Source organism: Akebia trifoliata, chromosome 3, assembly GCF_017979445.1.
Source record: "Akebia trifoliata isolate Shusen 1 chromosome 3, ASM1797944v1, whole genome shotgun sequence".
In the NCBI taxonomy this organism is placed as follows: Eukaryota; Viridiplantae; Streptophyta; class Magnoliopsida; order Ranunculales; family Lardizabalaceae; genus Akebia; species Akebia trifoliata.
This window is the reverse complement of record NC_141377.1, coordinates 33768065-33784250: the sequence shown is the minus strand read 5'-3', so window position 1 is coordinate 33784250 and position 16186 is coordinate 33768065. Positions and strand designations below refer to the sequence as shown.

Genomic DNA, 16186 nt, shown 5'->3' with positions numbered 1-16186 from the left:
TTGATTTCCGCTTTTTATTTTTTTTGGCTGTGCAATATTCGCCTTCATCTTTGTTCAATAAATGAAGAATTGCTGAATGTGATTCCACAATGAGAATGAGATTGCTGCCCTTATGGCAGATTGCATTTTCAAAATCTTCAAGAGAAAATGGCCACAAGTGCAACAACTTGCTAAATGAAGAGAAAAAATCCCAAACCATTAGCAGATCTCCAACACAATCCATTGGGACACCAAAATCCCTTGATGGGGAAGGGCGATCAGTGAAAACTGGATCATTTGCACAAGGCTGCACCAGAAGATCATCAATTGGATATTTAATGGGCTCTTCTCGTGGTTTTTCATTTTCTGCAAGTACAGAGAAGACACAATGTAAGTGTGTTACAATGCAAAGTTCTTCGGGAAAAACAAGGAGAAGCTCCTGAGTTTTTAAAACATAGGATGAGTTCTGCAACTTAAAGATTCTGAGATTAACAATAAACCTAGAGGGAAAATAGATTGCCCAGTCTACATGTCAAGGAAATATGATACTTTCTCCATTTAACGATCCAAATGATCATCAGGATTGATTTCATAGTTTCATTAGAAAAAACAGGTACAAATATGTAACAAGTTAATCCCATGCAGGTAGGAAGCATGGTTTATGTTGGATAAAACAAATGTAAACTGGCATGATTAGGTACAAGATTAGCATAGGTTTCAATATGTCATTGTACCTTTCTTTGCTTTCTTTAACATGATCAAGCTTTCACTTCCCAATTTTTTCCTCTTCTTTTTGCCGATTTCACCTTGTTTAGCATCCTGAGTATAAAAGCACAGAAACAATCAACAAAATTTTAAATTCCAATGATGAAAACAAAGAAAATCTACACAAGAATACTACCAAGATACTTTAAATGCTTTCTTCTTACTTTTTTTATGCTATAATTTCCACCCTGAATGGAAATTTTGTGTTGTAACTGCTCTGGAAGTTCACTTGAAATTCCATGCTTACTTGCCAATTTTTCATGAACAACCCAAGGAGCACTTTGAGTGGTAGATTCCCTAATAAAAGACTTCAGTACATCCCTACTAAAAGGAAGCTTCTTCCGTATCAAATCATCTCCATTTATTACTGAAGTACCAGTTACTTTCTTGTCTTCATCAATCCATCCGACTTCATAACGAATTTTGTCAGCATCCTCCAGAACCCTAAGTACTCTGCATAGGCAAACAGACTGCTCTTTCCTTCCATACAACTCCACTCCCACCAACAAAAGTTCCTGCAACTTTCTAGATATTGTGTTGACAAGATCAATTAACTTGAGTGTGCCTGCCAAACCACAGGGCATCAATGACATTTTACAAAGCCAGCTGAAAAGAATATAATGCCAGTTCAACAGAAAATACATTTTAGAAGTGAGTAGAATGATAAATAGTTAAAACTGAACTTGATTACCTGGTCCAAATATCTAGCCAGAGATCCAGATAAAACAAATAATAATCAGAGTATAGAGTTCACACCATTTTTCTAATTTTAAATTTCCACTTTAAAATTAAAAACTTCTTTGTACCAAGTATATATATGAGTATAAAATAAGTTTTTATACAAAGAATGAAACAAAATGTGTTGTTTATTAATTTATCAACATTATTCTAATAGGTCCCTAGCGCACATCATCCTCAATCAGACAGCCAGAAGTGGTAAATAGAAAGTTTGGGGAATACACTTAACAGCCTAGTTTTACTTGTTCTATTTTTTTTTTCCAGCCCAAGCTGATGTTGCCTACAAGAACTCAATTAACCAGACCATTACCAAAGCCCTTTAGAGATTGCCGATAATCATTCTCCACAACATGAGCTGGATCGGGTTTCCATATGCTGAAATTTACACCGGTCACATGAACAAACTACATGAAATTCAAAGGGAAATCACAGCTAGAAACGAATAGTACAAGTGAAAACATGAGACAATGGATCTCGAGAAAAGTATGTCTTAGACTTGGTTCACTTAAGTAACACAATATTTCCACCAACTTCAATTGCAGTCAGAGGAAATGTGCTCACCTTACCGACATCTAGAGTCGTAAACCTCGAGGCAATAGGCTTCGAATTCAAAAATATCCTCATGTGCAAATTATAATTTTTCAAGCAAATGAAAATTTGAATATAATGCATTAATTTTCTAACAAGGATCACCAGCACAACTATGTAGAGAGGAAGTCACACTTGTTCGAATGAATAACCCAGAACAAATTTGTATTCTTATTCTTCTGGTATGACCTCCACTCTAACTCTTGCTCTTGGTTGGGTCATGGTTACAGAATGTAAGAACTATTTTAACGTTGTCCAGAAACCTACACAACTCAAGTTTCCAATAACTAAGTAATGGCATTTTCTTATTTTAGTTTTCTTTTTCTCAAGAAACTTGTGTAGCTTCTATGCCCATTACAAAGACATTGGTTGGCCTAGGTTTTCAATCAAAATGAAATTTTTTGCCTCAATTAAGTCAGCTACATGGTTCAAAGTTTCATTCTGTTTTGGCAGAACATTCTGTTTAAATATACTGGAACAAAATTTCTGGAATTTCAAATGTTTCTGTATGTTTTGGAATATTTCGCAAAAGAGTTTCTTTTTTTTTTTTTTTTTTGATAGGTAATATTTCGCAAAAGATATTGATATGTACAGATAAATCTTTTTACTGAAAGTCGAATGTTTAAAATATTTTGGAATGTGATGGAACATTTCAACATGTTTCAAAACACAATGAAACATATCAAATTCAATATTTTGATACTAATTAATCACTCAAAATGTATTGTTAACCTTCATTAATCAAATAAAAAACATTTCTACATTATCGATGAGTCAAATGAAATGTTTAGAAGTTCTTATGTCTGTTTCAGAATGTTTCAAAGCATTTCTAATATGCATCATCAAGCATGGGCAAGGAAGTTCAGTAAGAGTTTAACACGTGTCTATTCCAACACATTTAGAGCTTGGAAAGCCAGATAGTGAGGAGGATGACCTAGCTGGCACCTGGGGTCTACAAAAGGGGGGTCAACAAAGACCAAAGCTACATAATTTTACCTTTTCGAGTTAAAACTAAAAACCCTGTCAAAATCTCACATGACTTGATGTGCAACAATCGCCCATCATCAAGGGGGAGATATAAGATTTTGACACATGGTACTATTACATTTCACCAACAATATTAGCATACATTCAATTGCAATAGGCAATAAATATGGAATTTCAACTTGAAATATTGATAGGCAGCAATTTATATCAAATCATATGAAATGGTATCTTACCAAAGAGGTATAGCCACAAAGTAAATTTATATATATGGACAAGGATCAAGAGCCAACTCTTTGGCAAACGTGTTTTGTCCTAACCCCAGTTTACAAATTGAAGAATCATGGGCCGTCCATTTCTTTGTAAACCACTTTTTACGGGGTTAGAAGTTATAGGACAAAACACGTTGGCCAAATAGTTGGCTCTTGACCCTGCCCCTAGATAGATAGATATAGATAGATCTCTCCCTCTCTCTCTATTTTTGTGTGTGTGTAAGAGGGAAATTATAACCAAGAAACATAGTGATCATAATAATAATCAAGAAACATTAAAAAGAAGTCCAAACAAAGGAAATATGTGTGCTAAATAAGCATAAGCAAGCACTTTTCAGAGGAATGGGTTCTTACTAAATTGGATAATATGCAAAGCAGTGGCAATTAGTTCTTTCGGGAACTGCTGAACCTTCTCAGTTGCATGTTGCTCTGAGACCAAAGCCTCTTCATAAGTTAAATTTGTCTTCCCAGTAATTTTACATGTCCAAACTCGTTGACGATATAGATTTATACGGTTCAAATATTCTCTAATCTAGATTAAGGAAAGACCAGAACAAGAAAGTCCACCATATGAGAATGGCAAACTGCAAAATAAAATTAATATCACATGAACTTCAAAAGAATAGGTTTTTCTAAAGATCATTATTCATTACAAGCCAATAAGTGATTAAAAGAGAAAGAATCATAAAAAAGAAACACAAACAAATAACCTAATTTACAAAATAATGGGTGAAATACAAAAGGATACTGATAATCCCTAAATATCTCTTTCGTGAAGCGAACTTGGAAAACAAGCTCATGGGGCTCCAAACTCTTGGGTGATTCTACCAGTGGAAAAGGTGATCTTTTAAAGAGAGGCATTGGAACTCAAGCAACCACTGTCATCAACCTGCAGGGAGAAAAAATTGGTTCAGTATATTAGCTTCTGTGAAACAAACAAGTATTAATTCATCAAATAAGAAACAAACTTTTAGAGAAATACAATCAAACCCCACAGCTATAAATCCTACTTCAACATCTTCATACAGCTTTCAATTTACAACAACTAATCACAATTCATAACCTAAACAAACAAATGCACTTTCTCTTGCTTGTCATCATCTGACAAATACCTCATTGGAGGGAAAAAAAAAAGCCCTACAATGAAGAAATTGTAGACACTACACCACGTTTTAACAATTAAGGGACAAGTTTACTAAAGTGAGACTTCAAACATCTTCAACTTAAAGTGTCGTGGTTTTCTTTACAGGTAGCAATTGAGGTGAAAAATCTAAAGAAGTTATAGGCAAAGTTCCATGGGAGACCCATCTGGAATGTGAAAAAACAGGAATATTCTTTTGCCTGATACTACTTGGAAATTTAAAAGACTCAACAGCCACACCTCATGCGGGAAAAACACAAATATATGGCAGGGTACTATTGGCTTGATGTCGAGAATAGCATTATGAGTTTTTTGCTCCTTAGTGCTCAAGAGTTTTGTCGCTCCTAAGAGGGTCCCTGCTTGATAAATCCCCAAAGCATTTTTCGAAAAGAATTTATACTTAGAAAATTATATCACCATCATCTACGCCTTATTCCAACAGCAAATGAATCTTTTTTTTCTTCTTCTATTCAACACATCTTGAGCCAAATGCATGTAGTATTTAAAGTCTTCAAATTGTAACAAAGTGCTTCTTCTCATTGGTGTGGTTATTGGTCTTTAATGTGCACGCCCAAATGATCTCAATTGAATTTCCTTTGTTTTACCTTTCGTAGAGACAATACCTAAATTCTCTCAAATATACTCATTTCTGAATTCTGATTTTGTCTTTCTTGAAATTTTCAAAATTATAGTTGATTTGAAAAACAATACAGGGTTGAGCTGCTTTAGAGCTAAAGAAAACTGATTTACTCTAAACCCCAAACACTCAACGAAGAGATTTATTAATCGAAGTTTCCAAATTTTCCGGATTTTCAGCATCGAAGTAACCTTAAGTTCATCAAATCAATTGAAAAATGCAATCACATCTACATGTACTCCTACTCATTTCCACTTCTTAAGAATCAGATATCGGAAAGCTAAAAATTCACGAAACCAAAACCCTAGAATCCAATTAAAACGAGAAAAAATTAAAATTCCAAAACGTAAAGACCAGCATTTTCGATTTCACGACAAAACTTTAACATAATAAATGATTTCATATTTACAACTCAGTAGAAGAAACAAAACCCTAAAAATCTAAAAACGAAAAAACCATGAAAGATTCTTCCCGCCCAAACTATAATTACGTTTCGAGAATTAAAAGGTGGAATCGATGGAGAGAGCTCTTCCATCAAAGATTCGAACAGAGGAACATAGATAACAGATTTTGAGAGAAATTCGAGAAGATTCTCACCTCAAGATTTAGAAGATCTGCGAAGGAAGAAAACGAGGAACCGCTCGTCTTCAGTGGCAAGGAAACCTTCGTTTCCTATGCGTATGCGAATGCGAATGCGAATGCGAGCTTCCTTCGTCCCTCGCTATACTCTCAAACGAAAAAATATAAATAAGAGTCTTGTTGATGTACTCATGGGAGTTGGCTACTTACCCAACTCCATACCACTTTTGCCACGTGGCATACTCTACTAACTCATTATGTTGCCCACAAATTGATCTCTCATGATCAACTTGATTGGTGATTTCCATTGTCTGATGTTGAGCATTTATTTTTAATATCACAAAGTGATTGTATGTCCCGACTCCAGGAAAGTTTTCTAATATTTTACAAAGTCAACATACCATCCAATTTTGAACATATGACTAGAGAGAGTGAACATGTGTCATAGTCACACAATTCTTTCGAGTTTAAAAATAAAAATAATAATATTTGTTAGAAAAATAATTATTCAACCATTAAAATATCAACAACTAGACTAAGCCAAGCCAGGATTTTGTCTACATAGGAGCAAACAAGAACTTAAAATTAAAAGAAAAAAAAATATTTGGCAAGGGTGAGAAATAGTGACATATATTTATTTTTCATTGTTGACATATATATCTTATAAACTCTTAAAATACTTGTGAGTGCAAGTGCTTCTACTGTAAATCCGTCCTTGGAACTAGGCAAGGGATTTTAAAGAGGTTGACGATTATAAAATTTTCTTGACATTTTTCAAAATTTATCTGAATTAATCGAATTGAACCCAATTAAATGATTGTCAAATAAAAAAATTGGCTGTTATGACAGGGATCACTAAAAGAGTAGTGCCCAGTAGTTCGAGTGTTCTATGAGTTCCTAGCATCAAAAGATATGTCAAGTGCCTACAGAGGACAAATCATTGTTGATGCAAATTCATTGCAAAATATTTGATGTCAGACATTTTTTTGAGATGTCAAGAGCATAAATTAGATCTTTTGTTGAATCTACCTAAATATATTCAATTTCATGGAGGAATTTAACTTGTTCAATTCACTTCTATTTTCAACAAATCACCAACCAAATTCCCTATTATTATTATTTTTATAGATTTATCAAGAATTTTGATTATTGACATTAATTAGGTGGGTGCAATTTCTTACCTGGCATTTAACATCAAAATCTTATGTTGATGAAACAGCAAATTCGCGCCTCTTGCGCGGTTACTTTTTGTAGGAGCTAGAACCCAACTCATTTTTTGTGGCATAGTGTCTAGTAACGTTAGAGTATCATGTACTTGGTCAAATATATGGTAATATTAAAAGAAATAATTTCTTTAAATTGTAGAACAAAACATCCTCTCTGACAGGCACTATTATTCTAGAGATCATTCTCTTTAAAAGCAATTAGATTCTCATTTAAGGGGAAATTTTAAATTTTATTTGTTTAATTTACTTCCATATGTAAAATAATTAAATATTATATTATATTATATAATTTTCAATTTTTAGAAATATAACATTAAATTTATACTACTTATTTGTCAATGGGCAAGTTGACCTTGAACAAAAACTTTAAAGTTGCATTGCAATGTGTAAAGAGTCGTTATTTCTAACTCGAAAATTTTCACTCAAGTCGTACTTGGTTGATGTGGCAAGGGCACAAAATCATTGATCTTTTTCTTTGGGATACACAGAAAAAAGATGAACGGGTTCTGTGCCCTTGCCATGTCAGTCGAGTACAGACCCAGTGAAAATTTTCGAGTCAGAAAATCATTAATGGTGAGTAAAATTATGAGTTTATGTCGATATATTTTTTTTTCATTGCCATCGGGTAATCTTATTTTAATGAGATTTGTATCTTAAGTAAGGGTAGATTTTGAAATTAGGCCTACAAAATTCATGTTATATTTCTTAAAGATTCTATCTTCAATTTCAGTCATTTTCTGGTTTGAATTTGGGTTCGCAGTTCTTACTTCTTAGTACACCATTCTAAAATAAAACTATGAGAAGTTAGAGGCTGAATTGGCTGAGATAATCAATATGAATCACCTGTGACATTAATTTGTCCGAGACTCAAGATGACTCATTTGAAAATATCAATCAAATTAATGAAAACTCAATTAAGTCATCAATATTTTGGTAAAAAAAAAATTTAATTTGTAAGAATTTGTGACATAACATCTTCTTTCACTTTATGATAATAATAAAAATTATAATTATTTGAATATAAATATGTATCATTAAATAATTTTAATTCGAGTTAAAAATGGCTGAGTCCCCTTAGCCTTACTAAATTAGTAAGAATTTCACCCTTACTAAGAATCTTTGGGCTCACCTCCTGACATCTAAAACACGATCCAATGTTTTCAGGGTTGTAGAGGACGAAATTCTATGAATTTTTTTTAACGATTTTGGTAAGATATTTAATGTTATTGTTGTCAATTTGTGATTGGTTAAGCATTTAGAACAGCAAAATGGGCAAGTCTTTGAAGCTTGGAAAATTTAACAAAACGTATTTCTATTATTTTAAGTCCCAAAGTGTCTGTGACAATATTCACTCTACAGCTGGATCTTTCATCATTGTATCCATAGGGTTACCAAAATATTATTTTCATGGAGAATTTTTAGGAAACAATTTTAAGAAAATTATATTTGAAAATGGATATCTAACATTCCATTAGAGAAGCTTAGTTGTTAAATATTACTTGAAGAATCAAGGGAAAAAAAATTATTAACTGATTAATTGTACATTAAAGATCTTGTCGGACCATCGTGTGAAAATTAGGAAGTCAATGGATTGGATCAGGGTCAAGCTAGAACCAATCTAATAAGGATCGAATCAGAATTGGAACCTTAATGACCGAAGCATTGAGTAGGCAGAGTGATATGACAGGATGGAGACACGGGAGTGCCAAATTCATAAACATGTTTTATGGTGTATAGCACCTTCAAAACGTTATATATTGAGCTATATATACTATACTAATAAAAAGGAAGTCCACTCCCCCGAAGGAAATGTGGGTTCGTTCCTGAACCAAGGAGGCATTCGTCAGCGTAGGAAGGCCGACCACTACATGAGAAGGAACAAAGGTCGTTTCACCTCTTTCTTTCCGCTTTGGCTACTTTTCTTATGAACAGAGGACAGAGCCTTAAGCCGCAGAGATAACTCTTTGTTCCGTCTTTCGGGTTGTAGGGCGTAGGGAGTAGGCGAGTCAGTCTAGTCCTTGAGTAGAGCTAGTCCCGTGAGTAGAGCTAGTGAAAGTCGGAAACACGTTCAGCTCAAGCGTCTTAGGGAAATCAATCTTGTCGCTAGTGAAGTTACGGGTGCCAGTACTCTTGGTCTCGTCGTAGAAAGTCTTTTATACTTTAAGGGTGGACCCTTTATAGCACCATGTAGCATAGTTTCAATGTTTTGAAACAACGCCACATTACTGATACAATTAAATCCCACTTGGACCAAAAAAAAATTATTTATTTATTTTTTTATTTTTTAAATCAGATCTAAGTCTTGTTTACAAGAGGGCTGAGATGATAAATTTTTTTTTCTAGTGTCTCTCTCTCATCAGTTGAAACTGTGCTACAAAGGTTTTGCTTCCTAATAAAAAGGGTAATGAACTTGTGATGTGGATCCCAGTCGACTAACCCCTTAGAGCACCATATCTCACCCAAAACAGGCCCTTACACCGTCACATACCAAGTAAACCAGGATATATCACTATGAGCATAGTGACCGCAAATTATTATTATTTTATTTTTTTTCACAAAGAGATGTAATCATTCTTTACATAGTTGATACTAGGGGTGCCACTTTGTCCAATTCAAACTGAGAATCAAACAAAACCAATAATTTTAGGGTGGTTTGGTTCAATTTGGAACAAATTGCATTTTAGTTCGGGATTACAAAAATGGAGAGAGCCAATCAATTTATGATTCCTAACCACTTGCACATCAAACAGTGCGATATGGGGTCCAATCTTAAGGTCACTCCAACATCATGACTCGGATATTGGGTTATTGCACGCATATAGAAGTAGAGAAATGTTTTTGTACAGAGTGTAGAAGATGGGGATTATCGTTCAGTAAAAATAAAACTCAGTACAGAGCACAACTTGGATAATTTTTAACAATCTCAAGAAAAATACTATGATGCCCTGAAGTACAAAACACTTGAGAGCATGAAAGAGGAAAAGGATCACAGACAGTATAATAACGGTCATTGAATCAAGAAAACAAATGATACTATACTATCATCAAAATGCTGGTGAAAATTTCACCATTCCAACTTTGTCACAACAACATACAAAGTAAGGGAAAAAAAAAAAAACATTTTGTAGTAATTACCCTTTAAAAAGGTAGTCAATGTTCTTCCACCCTTCAATTCAACCGTGCAGAAAGAGCATTACAGCCCTTCACAGTCACAGTCTTTTTATTATATCGATGAATCATTTTCTTAATCCTCCTCCCGGCAAGGAAACAACTCTATTTGACAAAAATAGTAAGGAAACAACTCCATTTGACAAAAATAACAGAGGGAACACAAAGCTTAAGATGATGTAGCTTCCTTCAGATAAGAAATGAGGTCAGCCCGTTCCTTCGGCTTCTTTAGTCCTGGGAAAACCATCTTTGTTCCCGGAATGTACTGCACGCAAGAATACCAAATTTATTTAATAAAAAAACTTCATATCCTCCAAACCAAATTGAACAGGAAAACTTTCACATATATAACCCCCCGTATGGGAGAAACTTTGATGGGCATCAATTAAAAGAAAAATCAAAATCAAGTGGCACAATTGATCAATTTAGATATAGTTTAACTTATACCATCCATCCAAAACCAAACTTCGCACAAGTTGGCAAAGAACATAGGCCAAAGTGGATAATTGTCAGTGTGGGTTTTAATGAGCTAAATGAGAAGATCTCCTTCGAGATCTTGACTATTCCAAGTCATAATCATTAGAAAATAGACCCTCTTTTTCTGTTAATGGAAGATTATGAAGTTATTGGCCTGTCACCGAGAAATATAAAAATTAAACTAAAAAGAAAACCTTTAGCAATTCAACAAACATGAATCAACCAAAACTGAATCAACCTGGGGAAATTTTGAATAGAACCGGACCACCCAAGAAACTTTTAAAGGTGCATTCAAGCAAATAGCAACCTCAGACGGGTTGGTAAGAGGGAAGAGTAAAGAGGACAAAAGCAACCACAAGGAGAGTTTGGGATCAGACTGACGTGCAAAGACATTCAGCAAAGCACAAGTATTGAGCCTCTGATAAACTGTTTAAATCTCTCATCATTTCCCAGACACAAAGGATCAGCACCATGAAAAGAAAAGCATGGAACAGCTCAAAATGGAAGTAACATCGAAGAATATAAAGGGAGAAAAAGTAATTTTACAACAACAACAACAGTGAGATAAAAAACAGAGCTTGGGATCAGACTGACGTGCAAAGAAATTCAGCAAAGTACAAGTATTGAGCCTCTGATTAACTATTTGAATCTCTCATCATTTCCCAGAAACAAAAGATCAGCACCATGAAAAGAAAAACATGGAAGAGCTCAAATTGAAGCAACATTGAAGAACAAAGGGAGAAAAAGTAAATTTACAACAGCAACCACAAGATGAAAAAAACCAAAAAATAAAAAATAAAAACAGAGCTTGGGATCAGACTGACGTGCAAAGATATTCAGCAAAGCACAAGTATTGAACCTCTGATTAACTGTTTAAATCTCTCATCATTTCCCAGAAACAAAAGATCAGCACCATGAAAAGAAATTGACAGAAGAGCTTAAACGGAAGTAACATAGAAGAATAGAGGGGGAAAAAGAAAATTTACAACAACAGCAACCACAATAATAATATAAAAAAACAGAGGTTGGGATCAGACTGACGTGCAAAGATATTCAGCAAAGCACAAGTATTGAGCCTCTGATTAACTGTTTAAATCTCTCATCATTTCCCAAGCACCAAATATCAGAACCATCAAAAACAAAAGAAAAATGGAAGTAACATCAAAGAAAAAAGGAGGAAGCAACAATACATATTATTATTTACAAAACTCCACGCTTCACTACTTTTCAATGTGAAAAGTTGGGTGTTAATCATTTCATTCTCGCTCTTGCAAGCAAGTAAATGGTGTATTTCACATGTTGTACAAATCAATTCTTACCTTCTTGGGATTAAGCAAGTAATCATACAATGTCTTCTCCTCCCAGATCACAGCCATGTTCTTGTTAGCAGTCGAGTAGGAGTAGCCAGGAGTAGTACCAGACTGTCTTCCAAAAAGACCATTCAGATTCGGTCCTGCAAATTGGAATGGTTTTAAGTATATATTACTAAAAAAACAAGGAGTGCATATGACAAAAACAAAGAATGCAGGATCTACAACAAGCTAAGAATGAAAAATCATACATATATCCCAAATGATGCAGAAAAAATAAGGGGAACACATAATGTATCCTTGAATTCCACTGAAAATTCCAAATTTTAGTATGGACATATTCACAGCTATAGATTTGCGAGCTTTAATTCAAAAGCCGACATAAAAAAATATATACTCCGGTATTCACATTTAAAACATAAAACGAACAAAAAGAAGTTTGAGAATGGTACAATTATAGGAGCACGGACATTCAACTAGTCTTGTAAAGTCAATTATTTAAAAAATAATAATAAACTAGTCCAACAGTGTGGATATTATAAAAAAACACTAAATTCTGTACCCCTTCTTATCCCACCTACATGTAAGATCCCGTGGACATACATACAAATGAAAGGCTCAAGCCGCTCTCTTTAATCTGTCTTTGAAATTTTCCATCAATGTTTCTGTTTTTCAAATGGGTGGTTGTTGGAGGGTAAATGGGAAGGATTAGGACTGTTAGATCTGTGAGGATTTTTCTTTTCTGACTATGAATTTATTTATTTTTAGGTTGGACTTTGGTTAGTGATTTACAATACAAAATGCAATTTCTTTTGTGTTATTGATGGGGACATCAAAGCATGAACAGTATATGGAGCAACAATTGGCATGTGTTCCAAGTATATTGCACATTTCAGGGTGTGTTGACACCAAAATGGAACGTTATGAATTAGCCACAATGTTTAAAAGCCGACTCCTTGACTTGAATTTTCAAATGAGAAAATCGAACAACATGTCCCCACTTAAAACAAACAAAAAATAGAAATTTCTTATATCAAATCATGCCAAAGAGATCAACACTTTTTTGGGTAGGTTTAAGTGTGGAAATACATCAGCACTGATGTCTTAATTACAAATTGTTTTAATCAAACTATAGATTAAAATAATTGAGAGACAATTTTAAGTTTCAATCACTCATTCATGGAAGCAAATGTCATCATCATCATCAAAGACTTATTTCATTCTATCCAGAACAATGTCATCTGTTATTGAATGTGCTTTCAAATCCAATTTCACAATCTCAATCCACTTTCTTTTGGATCTTCCTCTACTCTTTTAGAACAAACATTTTTCTAAATTTAATTATACTCTTTGTCAATAAAAAAACAAATATTGTTTCTTAGAAGATCGTAACAAGATCGAATGAGAGATTATCTCATTCGATAAATTATTATATCGAAATAACAAAAGATCAACCAAATATCAAAGCAGAAACAAGAAGCATAGAAAAAAATTATTGATATTTTACCAATCTTTCGTCATTTCGATTTATGCATACAAGCAAGAAAAAAAACTAACAGATCTGAAAGTAAGTTACTATTTAATTTCTCAAAAGATTGAATCAAATATAATTTGAACAACAGAATAATACGAGATCAAATATAAAAAAAATAGAAACTTAGAGAAATCAAATAGAAAGATTAAATCAGATCTAATTACAAAAACACGAGATCAAGTAAATAATCATAGAAACTTAGAGAGATCATATGAGATCGAGAAATCAACAAACCTTGCTTGTGTCCGGCTCCTTTTTCAACAGTGTGGCACTGAGCGCATTTCGTCTTGAAGATCTTCTCTCCTGCTTTTTGATCTCCTGGAGGCGCTTCTTCGAACGTCGCCATTTCACGATCTCTATCGACAGAGAACCAAAATATAGAAAGTTTGTTATTTAGGGTTTCTTCAAGTTGTTCGTTTTAAAGACCCGTAAAGCTTTCTAGGGTTTACGAGCGAAGCAAATGTCGACCTACAAAATCAAAATGTGCTTTTAAAGTGGGTCGTTTTAACCATGGATTTACAAAATTAACCCTACCTTTTTCATATAATGACTCCTGTAGTTTCGGAGTTCTCTAGAAGGTGGGATAGGTTTGATTCTTTTGGACACGTTCACGACATCGCGTTCGAAGAAAGAAAAGGATGGTTGTGGGTTTGAACACGTGGTGAAATGCTGGCGGCGGAAAATTAGGGTTTTGACGTGGGAGAATGGAGAAACACAGATCTTACCGCAAGATGTAGGTGTGGAAACCAGCCACGTGGCTTTAAGTGGGCCGTTCAATTGATCGACCTTTAACTGACCTGACTGTAAAACGCGTTGCGATCTCGTGGGCATCTCCAACCATAACTCAAATTTGAGTAAATGTTTCATTTCATACGGAGCTCTCGAATGATAAATTATAATTTTTGTTCAAATTATTTTTTAAAATTTCTATTTTATCTTAAAAACAATTTTTCTTTCAATTAAAACATCCACAAAATCCTCCAAATTCAAAACAAACAGAAATCACATAGACTTACAAATAGGATTGAGCTTCGAAGAGACGACCCAACAATAATAGCAAAAGATGATGAAAGAAGCGAGCAGAGAACCTTATTGAACAAGATATGTGCCTTAATTTTAGAATCTTGGGACTTTATGAAGGACTCCCATGCCAATGGAGACAAGAGGACATAAATGAAGTTATTGTAATTCAAATCTCCAAGTTATAAACGCCAAAACCCACAAGTTTCAAGCTTTCTCGCAAGCTCGAACCTTAATCCATCTTCTCCAAGAAAAGACATGTCTTTTTCTATTATTATCGTGCCCCAAAAATAGTCATTAGAGATTTGAGTAAAACTCAAACTCATATTCAGTTTGAGATTACATTTGAGTAAAACTCGAGCTTTGGGTAAACGAGTGGAGGGTATGTTTTTACTCAAATTTCAAATTTGACTAAAACTTTGGGTATGGGTTGGAGATGGCCTCGCATTGTCCCAGTGCAGGAGAGCAGTAAGGGTTCCATGGGTTAGATCAGACTGGATTTGGTTGAGACCTAACCCGGCACCAAAGAGGTGGGTGGGTTCTACCAAGACTAGTATCCAGCCTAAGTTGACTAAGCCCTAGCCCGGTCTTAATGAGCTCAGGATTCACTCGGGAACAATTTGGGCCAAATAAAGGGACTCAAATTCATTATTTTTAATGAAAAATGTATTTTTCAAATATATATTGTGCATGTTTGAAGACCATCCAATCCAAGTTCAAATTAATGTCTTATTAATCTGGAAAGGTTAAAGATGGGAGTTAAATTATAATTAGACAATATGTTTTATTTATATTAAAAAATATTTTTTTAATTAAATATATCATAAATATTTTTATAAGATTAAGTATTGGGCCGGGCCGGGCACTATAAGGCCTTAGCCCAATCCGGATTTATCAGGCAAAAAATTATTAAACTCGACCATACCATTGTGAGCTGGATATAAAGGCCCTAACCCTTGTTTTGTCGGGCAGGCCGACAGGCTAAATTTACACCCCTAAGTAGAAGTCATCTCGGGTCCTATATTTTAACGATCAGCTATTCTAGCCCTACTTCTAGAGGCTCAATACGGATAAATTGGTGAAAGTTTCATTAAAAAATCCCACCAAAAAAATGAGGTTTTTTCAAATGGTGCGTTTGGGTTTCTTCCTAAAATCGATACCACTTTCAAAATTTTCAATCTTACTCTTAAGATTTGAATCTTGAAAGAAATTTTTAATTTTTTTTTTATTTTATCTATAATATCTTGAAAGGAAATAAAATTATGAAAATTTAAGGATAAAAATATTATTATACTAAGTGATAAATAAATAATTTCTCAATTTAATAAATGGGACCAAACCAAGATTAAAATGGATACCTTATGATTAGGTCCAAGTCCAACCTAAAAACAGTCCATTTATTAACTTGGCCATACTTTTGAAAAGAAAAACTACATTGCCGAACTCTGAGGATATAGCATTCGAAGTAATTTGTGGATCGGTTGTCAATTGTTTGCTTTTTATTTTTATTTTTTATATATTCGGGTATCCCTATAGACAGAGAATCGGGCAAAGTCCATTGATGATGGTCTTGTCCAAGGACTAGTCCTGAGACACGTGCAATGCTCACACATCACACTCACCAGGTAAGTGACGGTGCACCCTCACGGATGATCCTTGATGAATTAATGCTCAAATTAGATGTTGATCTCACAACCTTATCGATCCAAAATTTGCCATTGAACCAACCCTTAGGGGTTGGTCGAGCTAAGTCACTTCAAATTTGATT

At 34.2% G+C, this 16186-nt stretch overlaps 2 protein-coding genes and 4 non-coding genes across 6 annotated transcripts in view; all 6 read right to left on the bottom strand.

The window, feature by feature from the left end:
• LOC147406497 (DDT domain-containing protein) overlaps nt 1-5835 on the bottom strand; it is a 10614-nt gene extending 4779 nt beyond the window's left edge. The window contains exons 1-6 of the mRNA XM_086434562.1: nt 5702-5835; nt 4075-4215; nt 3681-3853; nt 909-1309; nt 714-798; nt 1-345 (exon numbers count right to left, since the gene is read on the bottom strand). The exon at nt 1-345 is cut by the window's left edge and continues 2 nt beyond it. Coding sequence (XP_086290688.1) covers nt 1-345; nt 714-798; nt 909-1309; nt 3681-3853; nt 4075-4187 — 1117 coding nt within the window. The 5' untranslated portion in view covers nt 4188-4215; nt 5702-5835. The remainder of the gene's footprint in view (nt 346-713; nt 799-908; nt 1310-3680; nt 3854-4074; nt 4216-5701) is intronic.
• Nucleotides 5836-9757: 3922 nt separating this feature from the next.
• LOC147406492 (cytochrome c-like) lies at nt 9758-13861 on the bottom strand. Its single transcript, XM_086434559.1, has 4 exons — nt 13633-13861; nt 11874-12007; nt 10229-10342; nt 9758-10198 (listed from the first exon to the last, which is right to left on the bottom strand). Exons 1-3 carry the CDS (start codon nt 13742-13744, stop codon nt 10247-10249), a joined length of 342 nt encoding a protein of 113 aa, XP_086290685.1. The 5' UTR covers nt 13745-13861; the 3' UTR covers nt 9758-10198; nt 10229-10246.
• On the bottom strand, nt 10919-11008 carry LOC147406496 (small nucleolar RNA Z122). Its single transcript, XR_015177125.1, has one exon. It is a non-coding gene; the product is annotated as a small nucleolar RNA Z122 (small nucleolar RNA).
• Nucleotides 11132-11221, bottom strand: LOC147406495 (small nucleolar RNA Z122). Its single transcript, XR_015177127.1, has one exon. It is a non-coding gene; the product is annotated as a small nucleolar RNA Z122 (small nucleolar RNA).
• Nucleotides 11362-11451, bottom strand: LOC147406494 (small nucleolar RNA Z122). Its single transcript, XR_015177126.1, has one exon. It is a non-coding gene; the product is annotated as a small nucleolar RNA Z122 (small nucleolar RNA).
• LOC147406493 (small nucleolar RNA Z122) lies at nt 11579-11668 on the bottom strand. The gene has a single exon (XR_015177123.1). It is a non-coding gene; the product is annotated as a small nucleolar RNA Z122 (small nucleolar RNA).
• Nucleotides 13862-16186: the final 2325 nt, after the last annotated feature.

Excerpts from the sequence above, each read along its gene's own strand:
- LOC147406492 (XM_086434559.1), bottom strand. The coding sequence starts at position 13,744 with ATGGCGACGTTCGAAGAAGCGCCTCCAGGAGATCAAAAAGCAGGAGAG. Across the intron at positions 12,008-13,632 it reads AGGAGCCGGACACAAGCAAG|GACCGAATCTGAATGGTCTT; the intron begins GTTTGTTGATTT and ends TCCAATTTGCAG. Across the intron at positions 10,343-11,873 it reads ACTTGCTTAATCCCAAGAAG|TACATTCCGGGAACAAAGAT; the intron begins GTAAGAATTGAT and ends TCTTGCGTGCAG.